Source organism: Cynocephalus volans, chromosome 2, assembly GCF_027409185.1.
Source record: "Cynocephalus volans isolate mCynVol1 chromosome 2, mCynVol1.pri, whole genome shotgun sequence".
Classification (NCBI taxonomy): Eukaryota; Metazoa; Chordata; class Mammalia; order Dermoptera; family Cynocephalidae; genus Cynocephalus; species Cynocephalus volans.
The window spans coordinates 164,670,211-164,695,476 of record NC_084461.1 but is presented as its reverse complement, the minus strand read 5'-3'; the positions used below and the strand labels follow the sequence as shown (position 1 = coordinate 164,695,476).

General features: G+C 46.3%; 1 protein-coding gene across 2 annotated transcripts in view; it reads left to right on the top strand.

The window, feature by feature from the left end:
- Positions 1–2,096: 2,096 nt before the first annotated feature.
- GATA4 (GATA binding protein 4) overlaps positions 2,097–25,266 on the top strand; it is a 43,520-nt gene continuing 20,350 nt past the window's right edge. For both annotated transcript variants that reach the window (XM_063087783.1, XM_063087782.1), the window contains exon 1: positions 2,097–2,715. In XM_063087783.1, coding sequence (XP_062943853.1) covers positions 2,097–2,715 — 619 coding nt within the window. The remainder of the gene's footprint in view (positions 2,716–25,266) is intronic.

Sequence of the window (25,266 nt, the reverse complement as noted above, 5' to 3'; positions counted from 1 at the left end):
ACCAAACTTGCTGAAAAGAAATGTTTACTAAACCAATAGTTTATTGTATATTTTGAAAAAAAAAATAAATCATTTAGGAGTTAACATGTGACCACGTCATACAATGCTATTAATTCCATTATTATTACTAGTGATGTTGCAAAAACGGTGAAAAGCATTATATAGTGTATATTAAAGATTCCATATCCAGAATTTTTACAGTAATAAAGATGATGGTTTATTATTGTACATATTACATCTGAGGCACTTTCTTATGGTACATTAAAAATCTTTAATAATAATAATAATAATAGCCAACAGTTATATAGAACTTTCTTTGTGCCTGTTGTAACAGTTTAATAAGACTCTTATAAGTGTTTTACCTATATTAACTTCTAATCCTCACTCATATAACTACTAGATAGGTACCTTTAATATTTGCATTTTGCAGATGAGGAAACTGAGGCACAGAGAGGCTAAGTAAAATTGTCTAACACTATTCATTCAGTAAGTGGCAGAGCTGGATTTATTATATAGTTCAGTTAATTTCCTTGTAAGAATAGAATGCAATGAAAAAGAAACCGCTGTTAGGAGTAGCTGCCTCTTAAGGAGAAAGTGGGGGTGTAGTGGACAGTCTCAAACCCTTGAAGCCCTACAGATCCTGTCCCTTCCCCCTCATGCCCTCTAGTGCACTTTGATCTTAAACAAGTTTCAAACTTTCTGACACTTCAGTTCTCTCTTTTTTAAGACGGGGAGAGATACCTTTACTTAGTGGAGTTGTAGAGAAAAGGACCTGGAACATAGCAGGTTCATCAAAAAGTGGAGCTCTTATTTTACCGGAACAATTACCTGGTAATATCAAAACACAGGATGCTAGAGAGCATATAAAACTGTTCTTTCTCCAAGCAGTCTCATTGGTGTTCTGATTCCGCATATGGGTGGACCTATGATTCTACAAGAAAAACCTGTTCAATGAATTAGAATGGTCCAGGGAATCTTTCTGTAAAGCGATCGTGTACATTCCTCTCACTCTTCTGGTCCTGATATGCAGTCTGCAAAATATATAACATATACTTGTTTGCAGGAAACATGTAGCTTGTCCGATTTGAGGTCCACATGGTAGGTACACGGATAAGGAGTTTTACAGTCCTTTTTACGAGACTTAGCAGACACTGTTGCTCACTTATAAACATTTAGACTCTCCCTCTGGTTTAAAAATATATATATTACAAACAAAACTTTCTAGGGTTGCTGGTTTTTTATAAAGTTTCTCTTTGCCTCCCACAGGCAATCTAAAGTTGTTTCTTGGCCAGGAATACTTGGGGAGAGGCAGGGAACAGAGGAGATGAGGGAGATTTCTTGGGTCCCAGGAACTCGATGAAAAACCCTTGGATGTAGAAAATATTGTGGCAGAAATGTGCTTGAAGAATACGGTATAATCAAAGCTCTTCCTGGCAAGCAATACAAAAATAATTGACCTAGACCACAACCAGTGCTGCACGCTCAGGAACCGGGAGGCCCCATGTCCCCAGGGCGCCCCTCCCCAGGTTGGCCTCGGGCAGCCTGACCCCACGGCCTGGGCAAAACAAAGGCCCAGCCTCCGCGTGCCGCAGTGGTACCTATCTCGTCTGCAGGGCGGGAGAAGCAAGCGAGCGCGGGGACGCGGGCTCTGAACGCTCCAGGATGAACCTCCCTGTCCCCTTTTGTCGTTCCTCTGCAGAACTGCGGCCGCAGCGAGGACGGAAGGAGCCCGCCTGCTCTGGGCGGCCCTGGAACGAGCCTACCGACCGTGCGTCGCGGCCGCGGGCCACCCGAAGGCCCGTGCCCTGCATCCGCGCCACGTGGGCGCTGCAGACCTCCTCCTTCACCACTGTCCGGAACCGCCGGAGTCTGTTCAGGATTTTCCTGCGCAAACAGGAGCTGAAGTCTTTTGCCCAGTGCTGGATTTAATACGCACATATTTTTGAGCGATTCGGCTTTTTCCCTTCGATTTTTGGTCTTCGTGTTCGTGTCAGCCCCTCCCACGTACTTTGTTCCTGTCGTTTGAGTCGTCCCCGCGCGTCGCTCCTCGACCCTCGACGGAGAGGGACGACTCCACGCCCAGAGCGCGCGTTGCGATGTACCAGAGCCTGGCGATGGCCGCCAACCACGGCGCCCCGCCCGGGGCCTACGAGGCGGGCGGTCCGGGCGCCTTCATGCACGGCGCGGGCGCCGCGTCCCCTCCGGTCTATGTGCCCACGCCGCGGGTGCCGCCCACTGTGCTCGGCCTGTCCTACCTCCAGGGCGGCGGGAGCGGCGGGGGCGCGGCGGCGGGGACCCACGCGGGCGGCGGCTCGGGCGCGGTTCCGTCGGGCACCGGGCCCGGGACCCAGCAGGGCAGCCCGGGCTGGAGCCAGGCGGGCGCCGAGGGGGCCGCTTACACCCCGCCGCCGGTGTCTCCGCGCTTCTCCTTCCCGGGCACCACGGGTTCCCTGGCTGCCGCCGCTGCCGCTGCCGCCGCCGCCGCCCGGGAAGCCGCAGGCTACGGCGGGGGTGGCGCGGCGGCGGGCGCAGGCCTGGCAGGCCGCGAGCAGTACGGGCGTGCGGGCTTCGCAGGCTCCTACGCCAGCCCCTATCCCGCCTATGTGGCCGACGTGGGCGCATCCTGGGCCGCCGCCTCCGCGGGCCCCTTCGACGGCCCGGTCCTGCATAGCCTGCCCGGCCGGGCCACCCCCGCTGCGCGACACCCCAGTCTCGGTGAGTATTGAGTTCCGGGCCGGGGGTGGTCGGGGCGGGCCGGGGGCTGCCCCGAGCCCCGGTGGGGTCCCCATTTTGCACAACTGTGCGCTGGCGGGTGGAGGCATCGAGTTTGAAGGCACGCGAATGGAAGGCGGCGGCGGCGGGGGCGACGGTGGCGCAACTCGAGGAGCCCGGAGCCCCTGCGCCGGGCCGCACGTGGCGACAGGAGGCCGTTGGGCGCTCGGAGAGTCGAAGAGCCGCCTCGGGAGGCCGGGGGGACGGCGCTGGCGGTCGCGGGGTCTCTGTCCCCATTTCCTCCCGGCCCTCCCCAGAGGGACCGGTGGGGAGCTGATTGCATTGGCCTGGACCTGAGACCTTCTGGGCCATTTGGCGGCGCAGCTGGAGGACCCCTTGGGGTGGCAGATGATTCTTCTGTCGGAGGTTTCACACCGGGAACAAAGGAGGGACAGAGTAAAGGAGACCGCCTGGGAGAGGGTTGAACTGGGGCTGGCACTGTGGGTGCCTCGCGGTCGAACCGTGAGGTCGCGTTGTGCTGCCGGCCGGGGACAGACACGCCGGGTCAGTGTCGGGGAACACGGGGAGCCAAGAGGGGCTTCTTTACAACGCCCGAGTAACATGCAGAGTGTCGCAGCCGTTCCACGCGTCGAGCCTCCGCTTCTCCTGAGGAGGAGGGGAGTTAGAAATGACAGTCGCGTCGGGCGCGGTTTACTGTTTCCATCGGTGTCAGGCCTGGGACGGTGCAAACGCGTCCCACTTCCCCAGACTTAGCTGAGGTGCCTCGGCACGCGGGGCTGAGAGACGGATGTGGCAACCGCCATTTGGACGTGCAGACGACCTCTGGTCCTGCGGGATTTCGGGAAGGGACGGAAGACTGTGTTCGGATTGAGCCGGTTCTCGGGGAGGAGGGGAAGCCCCGACCTGAGAAACAAAGTTAACATTTATTGACCACCTACTAAGTGCTAAACCCTTCTGCATTTGCTCTCACTTTGAAGAGTAAAGCCTGTCCCTCCCAGGTGTCCAGTCTCGGGCTGACTCCAAGAAGGGCCCGGGCTTTGAAGAGCTTTTAAATTATCCTCTGGCCCTGGGAGGCCAGGGAAGGTGCCCACGGGGGTCCAGCCAAATACACATCCCAGGTAAACTGATTAACCGTGGAAGTGGCGCCGGTGCCGGGTCTGGGCTCCTAGTGTTCCCCTCCCCCTTGGGGGAGCGAGACGGCAGCCCCCAGGAGAGGAGGGGCCGCCGAGCCTGGGGACGACCTTGGCGCGATAGCGCGTGGCCGCATCTCCATACAATGGCGGCGCGGGGTGGGGGCGAGAGGTGGGCGCCTGGTCCCTGCGTTCTTGAAGTCTCTGGGTTTTCTCCAGAACTCTCTCAGGGGCCTCGTATTTCGTAAGGAGAAGTAGTCCCCGTGGGCCACAGTTCATTTATTTTTAGTGAGTGGCCGCACCGCGCTCAGCCAGTGAGCGCACCGGTCATCCCTACATAGGATTCGAACCCGCGGCGGGAGCGCTACTGCGCTCCCAGCGCCGCACTCTCCCCAGTGCGCCACGGGGTCCGCCCTGCCACAGTTCTTTTAACTTGAGGGCGGGAAGGGGGACTTTGCTTTGTAACCCTATGATCCTGGAGTGAGAATTTGGTGTTTGATTAAGGAAGAGAGAGAATTTAAATACCCAAAGGTGCAGGATACTTTCTGGTCATCAGAGCTAGAACCACAGCAGTGTAAAAACTGAGTGTTCAGATTTTAAGATGTAACCCATGTGCAGGTTGGGAAGTAAGTCATGTTTCCCAAATCCATTATCGACAAATAGTAAGCTGACCTCCAGGGAACTTCTCCTTGCCAAAAACTGCTGCCTGTCTTCTCTGGGCTCTGCCCTGCCATTTCATGAGGTCCTACCTGAAGACAGCCTTTGGGACTGGCCTATGCTGGATTTTCTCTTCTGCACACAGCCACATCTTTTCAGGGGTCAGGCGTGAGTGGTGCCAGGTCATGTCTGTGAGGGAACAGGAGGCTGGTTGAATTTGTTGGCTTTCAGATTTCTACCAAGTTGCGTGGGTGGCACTTACATAAAAGCAACTTAAGTTAAAAGCACTGCATATGAATGAATATGCTTTCTGTATGTTTTTCTCATCACATGGGCCATCCTGTAAATGCCTGGCAGCTTTAGTGAGGACCTACACCACTTACGCTACTGAGTGATGGAAGGACAATGAAAACTGATTTTACGGTATTTATCGAAAGCTTGCTGTGGAGAGCTACCACTGTGCCCTAAGGTGGCCAGACCACATGGTGGTTATGAGCTCAGACTTTTGAAGTAGGCAAACCTAGATTCAGCTCCACAAGCCCCAGGAGGTCATGAGCAAGTTACTTACCTCTCTCAATCTTTTTCTGTAAAGTGGCATCATCATAACTACTTTTAGTTTTGTCTTAAATTTAAAAAATAAAGTAATATTTGCAAAGTATTTGGCTTTGGCCCTCTGTAAATGATCGCTGTTTTATTAAACAGTCACTCTTTATCATGTACAGCGACCAGTTTTTCTGGTTTGCCCAGGTTGAGGGGTTTCTCAGGAATTGGGATTTTTACTGCTACACCTGGGACAGTCCCCAAGGAACAGGGATGGTTGGTCACCCTAAACAAACGTGAAAAATGGGTAAATGACCCATTGTCATGGTGTGGTTATGAACTGAGAGCAGAGGAGAGAGAGAAAGGTGGTTCTTACCTCTGTCTGAGACTCTGGAATTCTTCACCTGAGTGGTGCCATCTGCATCTTCATCTGTCTTGAAGGGTGAGTGGGAGTTTGCCAGGGAAAGAACCTGCAATCTAGAAAACAGAACAAGGGATAGTATGCCCTCATTTACCAGTACACTGTGTAGTACGATGAAATACTAAAACACAGCCTGTTGTTTAAATAATAAATTTATCACCGTAGGTAAAGCTACAGAGACTAATTTAACCTTAATTCAGAAATTGCTTTTAATTTAAACTAGGGGAAATAAGCAAACACCTTTTTTTCCCATGAAGTATCAACTGCTTTATTAACAATATTCAGTATTAACAGTAGTTACTCTCTTGGTAGAATTCTTACATTGGTTACTGGAATAAGGCAGAAATCAAACTAGTAAAAGCTAACAGGGACATCTGCAAAGCCCTGCACTTAGTTTGGAAGAAATTATTCTGCCCTGAATACAATGTATGTGAACTTTAATTCATTCCAAGTTCAATATGAGCTATGACTGAAACAACAGTTAGATCATTAATTAGGCTGCATTAATGGAATTATGTGACCTTACTGAGGGCAGGTTTAGAGTCTTACTCATATAGAAGTGCTTGGCACATGCTGGGCACTTAGCAAATATTTGAATAGAGATCTTGGAGGTAATTGCCCTAGGACTCTGCCCTTCCATGGTCAAACCCCATAAAAGGGCTACTTGAGTCCTTTAAGAGGCAAACTGGAAAGCCCTCAAGGAAGAGGGGGCAGGATGGGAAGTGGTTCTGGAAACCTTGGGGGAACCATTGGAGGAATAGAGCTTTTAGGTGAGAGAAATCACTGGTTGGCTAAGAGCAAGAAGCAGAGGATGACTGTGTTACAAATATCTATAAGACAAAATTAAGCAGTCTGTGGCCTTTTAACTGTGTGATGCTCTAGGTGAAAAGAATGCTTTCATACATATTGTTCTTGTTTGGAAATGGAGCATCAACTATGGCTTGTCTTCATGATAAACTCCTGGGCACTGGAAGTGCTTAAGGAGAGGTGGTGTTGCCATCTGCAGAGGAGCTGTGCAGGCAGCTCTTGCATTTCAAGGGCTAGGATCTGTGTGTGCATGTGAAATAGTTACAGCAGAATTAAATATAGCTGTCTCCATTTAAAGAACCCAATCAGTGGTTACACGGGCATATACACATTCGGCTAAACTCATGAAAATGTACTCTATAAATGAGAGTGTTTATTGTAAGTACGATACACCACAATAACGTTGATTTTTTTTTTTTTTTTTTTTTTTACCAATTAATGTTTGTAAATACTTAAGGTTGAAGAGGAGACTGAAATGGATTTTATATGTAAATGTGTCTTGAAGTATATCCTTCAAGCATATCTATGCTATAGCCTACAGCATGGTGGTAGTTGTTACTGGAAAAGCTAGAAAAATTTATTTTCCCATGGAATAACAATTCTTTTGTGTAATGAGAAACAAGCAATTATGATATTCTCAAAGGATCTCAAAAAATTTGAATCATTTTAAGTGTAGATGAAAATAGCAGCACAATGAAATACATGTATATCTCTCAGTGTTACCCAAGGGATTTTTCTAAAAGAGAGTTTTGCTTCATTAGGGTGGGGTGGGGACATTCAAGGTGTTCTAAGAGTTTGCTTATGGCATAGGTCAGTGGAAAATTCTGAAGTGCTTTCTGGATCTCTTTGGGACTGCTTATCAATTAACCCAGTTGCTTTCAGAGCTAGTTCATTTATGTAGGGAACTTTGTGAGGCTAACTCTGTAGCAGCTTGTTTGGCTAGAGAACAATTTGTCAGGCTCCAGGAAAGCCGAAGCTGTTTAACTTTCCGGTTACCACCCTGAGCGGGTCAATCAGAGCTGGGGCTGGTCTGTGGCGCTAAGTGGAGAACCAATTAAAGGAAGGAGGTGTGCTGGGGTGGCCAGGGGTGTGTCACTACCTCTCCTGAGACCTGTTACTTGCCCATTGTTTCCTTCCCATCAAAAGGTCAGCCACATTTGCTGGGCACTTTCTAAGCACTTGGGTGGAATGATGTAGAGGAGACAGTTTTAGATAACACTTTCTTCTGTATCCCTCCCCATTTTTTTCCTACTTGAATGCACTAAGAAAACAAACATACTCTAAGGTGTGGAGAAATAGGAACTCTGATACCTGTGGGTGGGAGTGTAAATTGGTACAACCTTTACGGGGAGTCCTTGGTAATATACCCATCAAATTACAAAGTAGATAGCTTTGACACAGTAATTTTGACTTCTAGGAATTTATTCCACATATTAATTACAGCTCTTTGTAAGAACAAAAATTGAAAATAACCTAAATACACATTATTAGGGGACTGTTCATATACCCCTGGTACGTACAAACCGTAAGATATCATGTAGGCATAAAAAGTGATGTGGTTCGTAATGTAATGGTGTGGAATCCTCTCCAACACATTGATAAGTATGGGAGGTGTGTGTAGCACTGCACTCTATCTGTAAAAAAAAAGGGAAGAAAATATATCTAGAGATAATTTGTGGAGAATTTGTAAATACAAATTCTCACAGGGAATTGTAACATTGATTGCCTGTGGAAAGGATAACAGGTAGGTGAGGGATAGGGTGGGAAAAGGACTTTTATTATGTGCCTTGGAACTTTTGGAAGTTGTTTTAACCATCTTAAGCATTTTTTATAGTAATTTCTGTGCTTCGCTATTAATCTGTTAAATAACAGCTACAACGAGAAAATACTTTGAAACAAAAGGAAGTTTAAGTTTTATTTAAATTTTTTTTATTGCCTTAACTATTTTTAAATGTACAGATCAATAGTGTTAAGTATTTTCGCATTGCTGTGTAACAGATCTTCAGAACTTTCTCATCTTGCAAAACTGAAACTGTACTCAATAACACAGCTCCCATTACTTCCTCCCTCTCACCCCTGGCACCTGCCATTCTACTTTTTGTCTCTATGAATTTGACTACTCAAGGTACCTCATATAAGTGGAATCATACAGTATTTGTCTTTTTGTGTCTGGTTTATTTCACTTAGCATGATGGTTTCAAGTTTCATTCATGTTGTAGCATGAGTCAGAATTTCCTTCCTTTTTAAAGGCCGAATAATATTCCATTGTATGCACCTACACATTTTGTGTATCCATTCATCCATGGATGGACACTTGGGTTGCTTTTACCCGGACTTCTTGGCTATTGTGACTGAGGCTACTTTGAACATAAACATACAAAATGGAATCATCTGAGTTTTGAAGAATGTGAATATAAGATATATTTTAAAAACTGCATTAAACCAAGTAAGTTTTTAAAAACAAAAGGCATTCACGAATGAACTTCCTGTAAGTCTTTCTCTCTCTCTCTCTCTCTTTTTTTTTTTTTTTTTAAGGATTCTGTATTTATTGTTTATGGATGCACAGGAAAAGTGCTTTAAGATGTAAATTGTTGTTTATTGAATTTGGCTTTTACCTATTCTTTTAGTCCTGGGGTTTTCCTTGGTGCTCAAGCTTCTTGAGGATACTGCCAGGCAGACCAACAGCATCCTTAACTGCAATCCTGAGTTTGGCTTTTGACTTTGCTTATCCAGCAGGAGGTTACTTCACTGAGGAGAGGAAATCCCTCATGCTAGTCTAAGTACTTGTAGCAGATCTAAGTCAGCAACACCCCACCTACATACTGGTGTAGCTTCCTGAAGTCCCAAACACTCAAAGGCACAAACACACACAAGCTGGGCTTTTCCTGGTGTGTGGTTTTCCCTCAGGTTATACTGGGGCAATGATGGGATAGCCTTTGAAGCATGACTTATCTTCCTCTAGGGTGATTCTTTTAAAACATTCTTTTAAGACTGTCTTTTTTTTTTTTTAATTAAAATGTATTGATTGTACATATTTGTGGGGTACAGAGTTATATTTCAATACCTGTATACAGTTACGGTGATCAAATCAGGGTAATTAGCATATTCGTCACTGGAAAAGTTAATCATTTCTTTATGATGAGAGGCCTGTCTTTTCAAGACAGTTGAGTTGTACTGAATTTAAACCTGAAGCCGGTTGCAAGGTTGCTGCCCTATTTGCATAAGAAAGAGGAAGGGCCGCAGGTTATTCCTTGCTTTGTTCTGAAGAGGCCCTGGGCTGCTGCTTTAAGAACTTAAGGGAACTGTTTGACACCTGAAAGTTTTTGTCTTTTGGGGACCTCTTGGGCCTATGTATCCTGCAGAACAAAGTGATAAGGCTCCCCCTTGGGAATGAGTACCACTCTGCTGTATTGGCATCTGATGGACCGTGACACGGCCTCATACAACATTCTCCGTGAACAGATTACTCAAACATTTTATTGGCTATCTATAGAGTTACTCCTTTGTCACCTTCTTAAAAAGTCAGGAGTAATAAAGAATGGAGTTATAATAGGAATAACCTTGAATCTATTTTAATTTATATAAAATATTTTGGTAGATTAGTATTTACATAATAGCTAACAACTTTTCAGGGATAGTAGCCTGTACCTTGCAGAATATCCCATTGTGAATAGTAAGTTGTCATGTGTCAGTGAGGAAATTGTCAGATGACAGGGACTTTTTTGTCCTTCCCTGAGAGGGAGATATTATGATCTTCAGTTTGCTGGAGAGTAACCTGCCCAAGTCCCCACAAGTAGTAAACAACAGCTCTGGCTTAGAACCCACGTGCGTCCAACCTCCAGGATGGTATGCTCCCCTTTCCACTCTTTGCATTTGCCAAATTTGAGATGGGGGCCTTCAGCCTTTCATGACCAGAAGGGGCCTGGTGGTTGAAGGACTCTTAAGCTTGGAGCTCGCATCACTTGTCCCTCTACCCACTCCCTCTCCCTGTGTAGCTTCTCCCCAGGTTTCTCTGCCTCCCGCCAATCAGTGTCTCTGCAGTGCGGTATCTTCCTGAGCAGCCTCCACCTCATCCTGATGGCGCAGAACGTGCCATGGGAAGTACAGTGCTGGGGATCCTGCCCTTGCACAACCTCCCTGTTCAGCCTCCCAGCTCTGGTGTGCAGAGAGTTTGTGAGATTTCCCAGAATTCATACCCTCCAAACTAGAGCATTCTCCTAATTCGGGGGGGGGGGGGGGCTGGGGAGGGGAATTGTTGACTTCTGAGGAAGAGTAAAACCATATGGCTGCCTCAGCAATCCCTTTCCTGAAAGAAATCTGTAACCACCTTCTCCCTTTTCTCTGAAGATTTTAAATGTATTTGTGGTAGGAGCAGAGAAAGGAGGGGAGAGAAACACAATAATTATGATTTTAATAAAGATGAAAATAGGGGCATGGATCAAAACAGTTGATAAAACCCCAGGCAGGAAGAGCCCCATGGAGTTGGTCTGAGCTGAACACAGCAGCTGATCAGTGGAAGCTTTCTTGTTTTTGGCAGGTGGCCTATGGTTTTATCTATTACTGCTCTGTAATCAGAATTGAGCCAGGATATTCAAGCTTCTTGTCTGAATAAGAGAATTTGGTTTTCTGGCCTTCAGCATTTTTCAGGAGCCCAAGAATTGACTTGATGTTTTAAAACATCTTTTTTCCCCCAAAGGAGTAGTATAATCCAGACAGGTAAGCCAATCTATATGTTTAATGTCATTAAACGGCCTCTGTGAGTGGAGTTAGAGGCTGTCTTTCACTCCCCTATTAAGTAGTCACAGATATACTTTATTTTTGAGGATGAGAAATCAAGTTACCACCAAAATTTGGTGGGAAATTGGAGCGTTATTAAACTGGGCTTTGGGATCAGTCTTCTAATTGCAGTTAACAGTTTTGCTTCTTAAAATTGAATTCAGTCCTTAAATTATTTTTTTAATCTTCCTGCCCCCCCCCTTTTAAATCTCCATTTCTAATTCTAGAAACCCAGTCAAATTTTATCACCTCCGTTTAGAATTGATCGATAGCAGCTGGTGAGCAGGTTAATTATAATCACAAAATAAACGCTGAAGTCTCAAAGTTCACCCCTTTTGCAGTGTTTCCAAACCCCTCAGGGACCCTGCCAGGAGGCACCCATTGACCTGTTCTGAGCAGGTGTGGGAGCTTGAACAAGGAGCAGACAATCGGATCTGATTCAAACAACTCAATTTGGTTTCTTATCTCTAGCTTTTCCTATCTTATGATGTCTGTCATTTCAGATAAAAAAAAAAGTTCATCAATTGAGCTGGGAAATGGCAAGTTACATTTTCTTCTGATAAAAGTTTTCTAGTTGTTGTTTTATCAGATTGGGTTGAAATTGTATGGGTCTCTGTCAAGGTCTGCAATGACCTTTTCACATTTTATCAGGTATTAGGTGGGGGAGAACTTTTTTTTTCTTTCTCTGACCCAGGAAAGAATGACCTGACTTCCAAGATCATAAATCAAACCAGGTAAAGAGAGGCAATAATACAAGTTACCCCTCAAAATTGAGTAGGCGGGGAAAAACAAACAACAAATAAAACCTTTTCCTAGCTATAGGGAGAACTTAACTTGACCCTAAATAAAGAATGTGGTTCCCACGGAGCGCACAGTTTTTGAAAAAAGAAAATGTTTTCCAGGCCAACGATGGCTTCAGAAACACAAATGGTATTTTTTTTCAAATAATATCAATAAAACTTTAATTATCCTTTTATTAAAAGTGACGTATGTTTAATATGGTAAAATGAAAAAAGCACATAAACCAATGTGCAAATAATTGGTAATCTTACCATCCAAATATAACCACTGCAAGGCATTAATCCTTGACTTTTTAGTTACCATACATATACAAGCATGTGTCTGTCTCTGTCTCTCTCTATTTTTTTTTTTTGGATGGCTGGCAGGTACAGGGTTCCAAAGTATATTTTTAAATAGTTATAAAAGTTACTGTTTAAAGTCACTTAAGCACTGAAGACAGTTTCTGTAAGATTAGTGACCCAGACTGACTCCCAAAGACTGATCCCTTAAATGGAGCAAAAATGAGAAACTAATTGAAAGCACTGCCAGTAATAAATAGCCAGTCAAATGGGAAAGCTGGGTGTAAAAATGTATTTTTCAATCTTATGTATATAATTTGTAGGTATATACATTAGGTATGTAATTATAGCCAATTTATATGTAGGGCATATTTATAAGTTTTTAGTTGGTGCTCCTGGAAATGAGGTGACCCATTGCAGTGTGCACTGATTTGTTTGTGAGGCTGTGACTCTGAGAAGTGTGACCTGTAGCTCTCAACCTGCTGCTTGGAAGTGGGGACTTGAGATTCCGGCCTCCACAGGGAGCTGAAAGCCCATGGGTCTGGAGTGAAGGAGCCCCGGGATTCTCTCTCCTAACCTCATTCCTCTCTAGGACGTTAAGCAGCTCATTTGCCTCTCTTTGCTTGAGTATCTGCATTGGCAAGGTGAGGAAATCAGGCCAGGCACATAAATGGTGAGCAGCGCTCCTCCAGGGCCCCTCGGAGATCCCTGTAGGTAATATCCAGCATCTCCTGGCATCCCAGGCTGGCAGCATCTTTCTCCACACCACAGCCACTGTATTAGCATTTAACGCTGTGAACTGGCCTGGACATGAGCTCCAGTTCTTGTGTCTGTGTCAAGCAGGTTTCCAGGGCTACCTCTTCAATTAGGCAACGGTCTCTGTGAAATCTTGGGATCGATGGACTAATTTTGTTTTTTCTTATACATAGTAAAATGCCTAACCACTGAGATGTAACATCAGTGATCTTTGGGAACCTTGGGCTGAGTGACCTCTGGATGGTCTCAGTCCGTTGGTTCTTCGGTTTGGCCTCCTTGTTGTTAACAAACCCATTCAGGGTCGGAGATGCTGAGGCTGCAGGAGCCGAGCTCCCTGAGAACCCAGGACACACACACGGCGTGGTCGCTGGTCCGGCCGCCGAGAGCTGTTTCTGCCTTCCTGGGAGCCGGCGCTCGCGGGGCTTCGGAGACAGAAAGTGGGCGAGACGGTCCGGGACCCCGGCCCGCACCTGGCGGGAAAGCGCCGTCCGCCGCAGGCAGAGCGCAGAGCCGCGGGCGCAGAGAGGGGCCCGGGACGGCCCGGCCGCGTGGAGGAGGCCGGTGGGGCTGTGCTGCCCCCGGGGCGATACCAGCGGCGAGACGTGAGTCCGCAGCGAGCGGCCTGAAACGCAGGTGATGCGACCAGTGTCCTCTGGGAGGAGTCCCCAGGGCACCCGCCTCCCCGGAGGGTGGAGTGGGGCTCAGGGCTCGGAGTCCGTATCTCTCGTTCCGCACCTCTCACGTTGATCCATCTCTCTTCCTCTAGATTCAAGTTCAGTTCTTGCCTTTTAAACTCATTTTTTAAAATGGAAACTTTCAAACGTGATGAAAAGTAGAGGTAGATGTCCCTCCCTCAGCTTCCACAAACGCTGGCTCATGACCAGCTGCCTCGTCTATACCCCGCTTACTTCCCGGAACTGCCTTATTTTGGAACAAATTCCAGACAGCCTGTCATTTCGTCTGTAAGTACAGGCCGGCGGGGTGGCTCACTTGGAACAGTGCTGTTCTGGTGACACCAAGGTGACAGGTTCGGATCCCTATACACAACATAAAAGCAGGGCCACGGATAGATAGAGCGGAGGGCTGGAAACACTTCTGCATGTCTCTTGACAAGACATAAGGACTCGCTTTAACAACACAGCGCCAGTGCCATATTATCACTGAAACAAATCAGCTATCTACTCAGCATTCAGATTTCCCTGTTTGTGTAATTGCCTTTAACATTTTGTTTGAATTAGAATCTAAATCAGGTCCATAGGCTACCTCTGTCGATATGTCTTACGTTTCTTTCCATCTGCAGGCTCCCCTTTCACCTCCTTTTTTCTTGCAATATGTTTGCTAAAGAAGCTTTTCCTGTAGGGCTTCCCCAGACTGGATTTTGTTGACTGTATTCTCTTTGTGACACTTCACGAGATCCTCTGTCCCCTGTTGGTCATGTAAATCTATGATTGCAGAATAGACTTGCTGAGATTCAGGTGTTGCTGTCAGCAGCCATTGGATGGTCATCACCTGGGTCCGTTACCTCGTTAGGGTTGCACATGGTGACATTGGAGTGCTGTCGTGCCTTTTTCATTATTAGCTGGAATTCTGTAAGATATTACGCTCATCACCTGAGTCCGTGTAGGGAAGTGCCTGCTGCTTCCACTTTCCTTTTCAGTGTTCAGAATAATGAATCCATCCCCTGGCATCCTTCAGAGATGACCAGTGAAATGAATTTTTTTCCAGGATCATTAAGAACTCATGAATTAAATATACATGATGTGTTTTTATCCATGAATCTTAATTGATGCTCGGATTGTCTTATCTTTGCCAGTGGGAACTTGTTCAGATTGGCTCCTGTGTTCTATTGACAAAATCTTAGTTTAATAGTTTCCTGCTGTATTAGTACATTTCTGTTGCTTATAACAAAATACCTGGAACTGGGTGATTTATAAGAAAACAAAATGCATTGCTTACAGTTTCAAGGCCGGGAAGTCCGAAGTTCAGGGAACACGTCTGGTGAGGGCTCTGTCCTGGCAGTAATGACAGCAATTCAGGGTATCACATTTCGAAATGGTGGAGCAGAGACTAACCTCTCCTGTGCTCTTCTTTTAAAGCCCTCAGAACCATGCCCCTGACCACCGTTATTAATCCATTCACTATGGCAGGTTCCTAAAATCTAATCACCTCTTCAGGGCCCTACCTTTCAATTACCATACTGGGATTTCCCACCCTCAACAGTTACAGTAGGGATTTTAGCTTGGGGGGGGGGGGGGCGGCGGGATCCAATCTACAGCACCTGTTTTGCATAATACGAAATGTTCCAAGCTCTTCTTATGCACTTTCTCCTCCCAGACCTGGATTTGGTCATTTCCCCCAACAACCTCTTCCTTTTTTAGTGAGGAGTGGTGTTGGGAGAGCATGCTTGGAGCTATCTCTGCTGGCTGTGCTTATTGCTATTGGGTTAGCCATTCAACATAGTTAAGAAAAACTCCCTCTCCCACCATGAAGGGAGGATGAAATACATCATGTGTTCATACCAATGCATCCAATTTAAATTTAGGATTAAAGGCTTTTACTTCCCTTCATGCATTTTTTTAAATTGTGGTAAAATATACATAACAAAATTTACCATCGTAACCATTTTTAAGCATACAGTTCAGCAGCACTAAGCACATCCACAATGCTGTGCAACCGTCACCACTATCCATCTCCAAAACTGTTTCATCTTCTGCATCCAAAACTCTGTGCCCATTAAACACTAACTCTGCATTCCCTTCCCCCAGCCCCTGGAAACCCCCATTCTACTTTCTGTCTATGGATCTGACTACTGTAGGTACCTCTGTCAGTGGAACCATAAGGTATTTGTCCTTTTGTGTCTTATTTCACTTGGCATAACATCCTCAAGTTTCATCCACCTTTGCAGCACGTGTCAGAATTTCCTTCCTTTTAAGGCTGAATGATTTTTCACTGTATGCACGGACCACATTTTGTGTATCCCTCATCCATGGATGGACACTTGGGTTGCGTCTGCCCTTTGGCTATTGTGAATAATGCTGCTGTTTTTACACGGGTGTGCAAATATCTCTGAGTCCCTGCTTTCACTTCTTTGGGTGTATACCCAGAAGTGGCACTGCTGGATCATACAGCAATGCTATGTGATTTTGAAGAAGCACCTTACTGTTTTCCACCATGCCTGCACCATTTGACATCTTTCATGGCATCCTTACTTCAGGTTAACCTCTAGTGTTACCAGCTTGTGGCCTTGGACTCATCTCCCACTGCATGAGGTGGGCTGCAAGTGGCTGGCCCTGCTTCTCACCCTCAATGCAGTGCCTGATGCCAGTGGGCATCTTGGACATTGTCACCCACATCTTGGGCCTTTCCCCACCTTTCCAGCAGCCTGATTCCCCTCTATGGGAGGCAAGGTTGACCCAACTGGAGTCAGATCTGGCGGGCCTGGAGACTCAGGCAGAGGAGTGTGGGGCTTTATGAACAGAGGGCAGGTGCAATCAAATCAGTAAAGCGGGATTTTGTGTGCACAGAGAGGTGTGAGTGTCAGAGGGACCGCTGGCTTGGCAGCCAATAGCAGGAGTTTAGTAAGGAGGTGGTTCAGATGCAAGGGAGGCCCTGGGTGAGGATGGTGGTCATTGTGAGTCCCTCGAGTCCCAGCAGCCACAGTGTGGGGAGAAAGAGCCGTGGGCGCATGCATAAGACCCTCCGTGTTCCTCCCATGCCCCCAGTGTACAGGCTGGGGGGTGGTCATCCTGTGTTGCCAGCCCAGAGACGGCACTAGGTTTGCTTCACCTCCTTTGGGTTCTGGGCTGTCCTTCCAGGCTGTCATGGAAAGGTCAGTCCTCCTGCTGTGGAGTCCTCCTGCTCAGCAGGCACACTCCCTGTGGGGGTAGGGTGCGGGGAGGAAGGGGGACATGCTGTAGTAAATGGGACACTGGGTCAAGGCTGGAATCCTAGATTTGAGGCTCCTGTCACTGACCTGTCATGTGGCCCAGGCCAATGCCATCTCTTCACTTCTGTGGGATTCCATGTCTCCATCAGGGACTCAGACCCATTTTCCCCCAATAGCTTGATTTGCAGAGTTGAAAAAATCTGGGGGAACCTTCGAATAGGGAGTTGAGTATATTTTGAGTGGGTTGTGGAAGTCACAAAAGAATTTCTCACCCCATGGTTCCGCATGTAAGTTTGTCCCATTGCCCAAGGGCTGGGGAATCCTCACCTGCCTCTTCCATCGGGCTGGCACATAGATGGGGCCTCAAGGAAGGGATGTGCGAGAACTGGTGGCCTCTTTTCTACTGGTTTCCTTTTGGGGGAAGCGCAAACTCTACTGTCTTTCTGGACAGTCCCCTGGGCTTTCCTGCCTAGGCTCAGGTGAGTCATGGTCTTTGCTGGGAAGGCCAAGATACGCGGAGCTTCTGAGCCGAGCCCTGGGCTGCAGGGGCCAGACTGGCTGTTGTGTGTCGTGGTGGTGAGGGGCAGGGATGCTGACTTGGCTCTGAGGACGTGTGTGATGGCGGGGGCTGGCATTACTCAACACTGTGGCAGTCCTCTGGCTCCTGACAGTCTTGTTCTTTCTTTCTACCCTAATACTTCGGCCATGGCTTTTTATGCAGGCACCTTCAGTCTCTTGCTCTTGCTCACCTGACTGTGTCTTTGGGTAGCAGAGAGGGAGATGGAGGGTGGGTCCTTTGAATGTGTGAATGCCAAGGTGGGACTCTCGTCCAAGGCTCTGGCCTGTGTCTGCAGCTCTGCAGGCAGCTTTGGACACATCTCCCATTAGAATTCCTGAGCATCAGTCCATGGCCTGCATTCTCACTATACCTGATGGTGCAATCCTTTTATTTGGATCATAGTTCCACTAGACCAGAAGTGTTTCCAGGGCTAGAATTATACCTCGTTTCTGGTGGATACTAGATAAATGTTCATTCACTGAGAAGTTAAAGTCTGGAATTCACCCTAAAGTATACAGCATCTTTGGCTCAGATATTCATAACTGCATGAACGGCCCTACTGAGAGGGGGAATCCATCCTTGTGAAAGAGACCTGCAGGCAGAGGTCTAGGGATGAGCCTGTCCTGATCTATGATCAGGTTTACAGGGAGAGGGACCCTGAGAGAGATGGGGGGAGACTGAGGAGCAGCCGAAACCTAGAAGGCCAGGAGGCAAGAGAAGAGCACGGAAAGTTCCGGGGTAACTGTGTTCTCTGAGGGAAGATCAAGGGGCACCCGGAGGGGTACCAGCACATGGAGGTGGTGAGTGTGAGGACTGGGGAAGGGAGGTCCCTGTGGAGATACCTGGGTGGCAGGTGACCATGGCTGGCACAGATGGGGTGTCCTCACCTCTGTTTGATGCCTGAGAACATCAGGGAGTCCTCAGGGTGCTGAGAGGAACTTGGCAGAGCTGGCCCCTCATGAAGTCGGAGTGCGGGGGAGTGCAGGGTAAAGAGCCGGGAAAGGAAGACAAAAAATGGGGTGAGGTGCCCTCATGTGTTACCTTGTGAAACTCACCCAGACTCATTCTTCATCGCATGGTGCCCACTGGGCTTCCAAAGGCCCCCCTCCACCCCCGTCTTCATATCCGTTAGTGTTCTGGGCCCCGAGCCTGACCTGTCACCATCGCTACCTGCCCGACAGGTCTCACAGAAGGGACAAGACACTTTCCTTGGGGAATGTTGATATTAAGCTTAAACACACATCTTTAGGAATAGCGTCAATAATGGGGACCCATTCCCCAGAAGAAGGCAGAGAGGCCATGGGCAAGAAGGAGGAAGAGGTTGGGTCTGCCAGGGAGGGGAGAGTTGGCCACGTGGGCAACAGCTGGTCATGGTGAAGGGAGAACCCAGTAACCAGACTGTTTTTCTTCATTTTCAATTTGCTTATATTCCTTGTCAGAACCCCCAACTTTTTACCATTTGGTGGCTGATAGTGGAGAGGCAGAGGAGCCTTGTGGTTAAGGCAGCCGGTCCAGAGTCAGACCCTGATTTAGAGTTCCAGCTTTGCCCCTTTTAGTGTCCCCTGGTTTTTATGCCCATAAAATTGGACTAGAAGCTACTTCATAGGGTTATTGTGAGTTCTAGGAAATAATGTTCATAAAGCATGCAGTAAGTATCTATAGATGTTAGCCATTAGTCAACTATCAGTAAATGTTAGCTATTATTAAAGGAAATACTATTTAAAATGGGATCTTTTTGGTTTCACTAACGTAACGGTTAAGTTGAACATGAGGCTGCCAAGTTGAACTAAGTGAGGTTTTATGTTAGAATTTTCCTTCTTTCTCGGTATTAATCCACATTTGGGTCATAGACCCCATATCCAACCTACTGTCTATACTTCCTGTTACATAGGATGGCACATTTGCATAAGCAGAGGCCATCTGGGGTTACAGATGCCTGAAGAGCTTCAGAGTATTTTAAAGATCCTGCTAAAGGAATTGGGACTTGGTTGTCTGCCTCTAATGAGGTTTGGACAAAAAGAAAAAGTGCAGAAGCCACTTGGGTTGAACTCAGAAGGAAGAAGGACCATGTGGCTCAGCTGTGGAGGGTGTGTCTGAGAAAGCTCTCACAGGGGTGGCCTCTAGAAACCTGAGAAGGTGTGAGATCCCTTTCTACCTGGAATTATTTCAGCAGTCTTCTCTAGGTTCAGAATCTAGCAGTGCTGATAGTTAATATTATCAGGGTGCTAACTTGTGTTTACTGAACAGCAGGGGGCAGGTCTGCTGCCTTGTGAATTTCTGCTCAGAAATGTACCTGACCCACGGGAACTGCTGGATTCTGAGTGGGTTTGGAGAAGGATATGAAGATGAGAAGGAGTTACATATGAGGTGTGTGTGTGTGGTTTGTTTTTTTTTTTAGTGACCTGGTATATACTTCCTGAGCATTCCTTCCACAGACTGGTTTAATGGGCTGGAACCAGGATCCAAGTTTCTCTATGCCTCCGTCTCCAAGCAGGAGTGATCTGGACTTGGTGTCCAGCTTGGAGGAGCCATATGGGACTGCTAGGCTTTCGATTCCTTTGTAAAAGTGAGTGAACTGGAATCAGATGCCTCTTAGATCCATGGGCATTGATGATCTGTGAACTTCAGCAAGGGTGAAGAGGTGTAGGGGACATTTTAATGATTCTACCAAAAAACAGGAATAGAATGTGAAAAACAGGAAAAGTAAAGGATGATTATTTGTACTATAACTCTAAGGAGCAGGGGCCTTTGTCTTGTCCCCATGTAAGGGCCTGAGGATGACGGCTGGGCAGAGGTTTAGACAGCAGAGGAGCATGAAGCCTGGGTCCCCATCCACAGCTGTGCCCAGTTAAGCAGTTTTGGGGAAAGATGCTGGAGGCATCAAAGCCCAGCAAACCCTCTGAATGCTTCGGAATTCCCTGCTCTCCTCTGGCATTGTTTATACTTTATTGCTGGCGACTGTCCTGTGGATGGGAGTTGCAGTGTCCTTTGGCAGCTGAAGAAACCGAGGTTGTGGGGACCTGCCCACGGCCACAGAGAGCCTGAGGCTGGTGGGACCCAGGTCAGTCTGGCTCCCTGCGCCGTGCTCGCCCACTCCCTGTGTCAGCTGAACTGGGATCCAACACCCACCCTTCAGGGAATCGAGGCAGCAAGTCCACGAAGGATGCGGCCCATGGGCCTCGACAGCTCTGTCAGGGCTGGGCCCCTTGTGCATTGTCCTTCCCTCTAGATTCTGCTGCCACAGGATGTTTCTTTGGTCTTACTTTTTTTCTTTTATTCATTTTCTTGCCTCTAATCTTTCCACTCTTGGTCAGCAACCACTACCTGTAAGTTTCTTTCTAGAAGGCTGATAAAGACTGTGCCTCACAGAGTCTCCCACTGAATTAGCAAATGGGAGCCACACTGGTCATGATGTGATGGGTTTATTTTGCTGTTAACATTTACTCCTAACTTTTATTTTTTTATTCTTTTTGGCAGTTGGCCATTATGGAGATCTGAATAATTTTTATTTTTTGTAAAGATGAATACATTATCAGTTAAAAATAGCCAAGAGGTGGAAACAACTCAAGTGTCCATCCATGGATGAATGGGTAAACAAAATATGTCTATGCATATAGTAGAATATTATTCAGCCTTTAAAAGGAAGGAAATTCTGACACCTGCTACAACATGGATGAACCTTGAATACACGGTGCTAAGTGAAATAAGCCAGTCACAAAAGGACAGATGCTGTATGATTTCACTTACAAGAGGTGCTTAGAGGAGTCAAATTTATAAAGATAGAAAGAAAAATGGTGGTTGCTAGGGATGGGATGGGGGATGGGGAGCCAGTGTTAATGGTGCAATTTCGGTCTGGGAGATGAATAGAGTTCTGGAGATGGACGGTGGTGTGACAGCTGCACGGCAGTGTGAATGCGTTTAACACCACCAAACTATATAGTTAAAAGTGTTAAGATGGTAAATTCCATGTTATGTGTATTTCACCACAATTAAAAAGTAAAAAAATGTAAAAAGAGAGAGAGGATGGAGAAGTTTAGCAAGTAGAGAGTAAATTGTAAAAGACCTCTCTCCCCAACACCACATTCTGTTTCCTTCCCCAAAGGTGTGAGCAGTATTAACCTAGAGTTGGCAGAACCATGGTCCCTGCAGAATTCATTCCGTATGTTCGGCTCTTCAGGTTTTCTGTTTACTGTAGTCTCAGTGCCACCCTGCAATCACAGTACAGCTGATCACTAGTTAGAAGGTGATCATTGGTATGGAGGTGGAAAATCACATTTTTATAAAGAAAGGATACATTTGATAGTTTCCTCTGGAACACAAATCAAATTGGAATACAGATCTTATTTGTGTAAAATGAAAAGATTGCCTTTCTGCAATGACTTCACGCTTTGCCTGAGATGTCTGCCAAGTAAGGGGAAGTTGTTTGTAAAAGGAAAGATTGAACTGCTGGACCTTGTGTCGTCAAACATCTCCAGGAGAACTGAGCCCCAGCAGCTGAGGCCCGGCTCTGTGTGGCTTCCAGTGCCGAGGACTATCACATCACCTGCTTTACATTTAATTTGTAAATGTTTGCCTGGCTAAAGAGTTCTGAGGCTAGAGCAAAAAAAAAAAAAAAAAAAGGGGGGGGGTGGGGGGAAGGAGAGAGAGAAAGAAAACTAATCTAATAAAAAATATAAAATATATCCTGATATCTATATGATTATAATTTGCCTTAGAACTAAAATATAGTTTGGGGGAAGAGTGAAATAACAGCAAAAGATCTAAATGATACTTGAAGACAAGGTTGAAATAGGTAATTCAAGATGGAGGTGACTGATTACCATGTAGCTCATGGACACAGGGGGTTCTACTAAGTAGGAAAGCTGCAGAGGAAGAGCCAATGATGGGGTTGGGGTTGGAGGGAGGACGTCGGTGTGGTCTGAAGGGTGAGGACACACATCCTGAGGAAGGTAGCAGAACAAAGGTGTGCTTCCTGCCCTTTCCTGAAGACCACCACAGCAGATGAAGAGAGCCGCCAAATACAGTAAAAATTTCATCTCCAGTGAAGTTAGGAGACAACTCAGACCCCCAACTATAGAAAACTGCCAAATATAATAGAACTCAGGCCACATTCAGGAAGAAGGACCTTGAGAATGAGTTCACACTCTCAGATCTCCAGCTGGGTGTAAATTTCCCTGTTAATAAAATGGAAATAGATTGGAAAGGAAGAGGCAGTGTTTCATTATTTGCAGATGAAAGAATGGACAGCTTCAGGAGCAGATCTGTAAGGCTGTATGGAGAAGGCTGTAAAACTTCACTGAAGTGCATAACAGGAATGAATGAATGGGAAAAGCTACCGTATTCTCAGGCTGGGGAAACTTAGCACTATTCCATACTCGCCCAAACAATCTATAAATTTAATGCAGTCTCAGGAAACATCTCAACAGGACTTCTTAAATGGAACTTGTCAAGCTGATTCTAGACATTATGTGGAAGAGTTATTGTACAAGAATATCCAAGATAATTTTTAAAAATAAGACATCAGGGAGGGAAATGTGCCCTATCAGAAATCAAAACAAACTCAAGTGAAGAGGTGCTGGGCACAGAAGCTAAGGCAGTGATGTTCACCACAGCCCTATTGTGAGCTGCCATGAAGAATAGCTTGCCGAAGTGCAGCCACAGCATCAGGAATGGGGAAGCCATGATACAGAAAGACTGACATTAGCTCTGGATCCTTTCAAATACCAAGTACAGCTAAGCCAACAGTAGGAATTGTGGGCTAGAATGTAAATGTTGTATATCTTTCCAATGTAAAACGAATAAATCCTCTTAAAAGAGGTAAGTAGGTCTGTCCCAATCCCAAACAGATAACACTTCCATGAAGAAACCAAACTGCAGATGTGCAGAAGAGCACATCTCACAGGGACGTGTTCAGCACACCTGCTCTGTTCTCTCCCTTCTGGGGGGAGGGTTACATCCCCACCCTGATGACATAGGCTTTGCTGTGAGACTTGCTTCGATCAATGACGTGACTGAAGTCACTGCAACTTCCAAGCAGAGGCACTAAGAGCCCTTTCATGGTTCTGCCATCACGTCTTGCCTCTGCCATGAAGCTGACGTGACCCAGACGGAGATTTCACCTTCTGCCTGAACCCCAGAGTGAAGGTAACAGAGCTGTAGCCAGCTTACAGCTGACATGTACTGTGAACAGCAAAAAAATAAATCTTTTCTTGTGTCTGTCTTATTTTGACGAAATTAAAAAAAAATACTGTAAGCCACTGAGATTTGGGGGTTGTTTGTTATAGTGTAACCTAGCAACAGCTGACTTATGCACTGCTGAACAGCACAAAAAACAAGCATAAGTGTTTCATGCAATACTTTTGAACATGGCTATGTATGACATGTCTAATATATCCTAGAGAAACTTGTATCATGTGTATAAGCAAACAGGTACAAGGATACCTGTTAAAGCACTGCTATTACAGCAAACATTGAAAACAACCTTGAATATACATCAATCAATGTCTTAGTTCAGGCTGCTATAACAGAACACCACAGGCTGGGTGGCGTAAACAACAGACATTTATTTCTTACAGTTCTGGAAGCTGGGAAGTCCGAGATTAAGGCACTGGCAGATCTGGTGTCTGGTGAGACCTCTTTCGTCTCTTCTTATAGGGTCACTGGTAAGCAAATGGGAAAAACACACTGTCTTTCCTTTACACTCTTACTCAGCAACAATCAACAGAAGATAGACTCCTGACTTCTGTGACCAAATATGTGGGGACTTCTCTCCACTAGCAAACAAGCCAGCAATTCCCCAGTGGACACCAGGTGGGTGTCCTCTAGTTCACCTCAATTCCTACACTACCTGGAAATAGCATCAGATCCCACAGGTTGGGTTTGGTCCCAAGACTTGTCCCACTTCATATGCCAATTGCAAGCCCAGGCCTCTGGAACTTCTGAGCAACCAGCTGTGAATCAGGGTTCCCACAACCCCTCCTTGGGTTTGAGTAATTTTCTGAGCAGCTCACAGAACTCAGGGAAATACTTACACTTACCAATTTATTACAAATGATATTTTAAAGGATATGGGTAAACAGCCAGATGAAGAGATACAGAGTAAGGTCTGGAAGTGTCCTGTGCTCAGGAACTTCTGTCCCTGTGGAGTCGGGGTGCGCCACCCTCCCGGTGGGTAGAGGTGAAAACCCCCACGTGTTCACTGTCCAGAAGCTCCCCAAACCCAGCCCTCTTGGGTTTTTATGGAGTCTTCATTACATAGGCACGATCGATTAAATATTGGTCACCGGTGATCAGCTTAACCTTTAGCCCCTTTCCTCTCCCTGGAGGTTGGGGGATGGGACAGAAAGTCCTGTGACCAACCCCCATCCTTAAGCTACCTAGGGGCTGCTAGCCGTCATTAACATACAAAAGACTCTTATCACACTGGAGATGGTAAGGATTTTAGGAGTTGTGTGTCAGGAGACAGGGATGAAGACCATGAAGACCGAATATATATTTTCACAATATCACATGCACCAGTCCCAGTCACTAGGGGTCGACCGTTATGACCTAATCTCTTCCCCAAAGCCCCACCCCCAAATACCAGCACTTTGGGAGTTAGGATTTCAACATTTGGATTTCAGGGGGGGAGGGACGCAAACATTCCATTAGTAACAATAAGGACAGGAATAAATAAAATGTGATCTGTTAATATAATGGAAAACTATAAATCAATACAAATAAAGTAGGTCCACTTGTATTAACATGATTAAAACTCAGAAACAGGCAAAAAGGAGGAGACTGGAATGATGGAATACACAGAGGAATCAACTGTACCTGCAATGTTTTATTTCTTCAAAAATATCTTTTTTGGGAGGTTTTGGTGATGGGGAGCAATAATCAGCCACAATGTATATCGACAAAAAAAAAAAAAAAAATCTTTT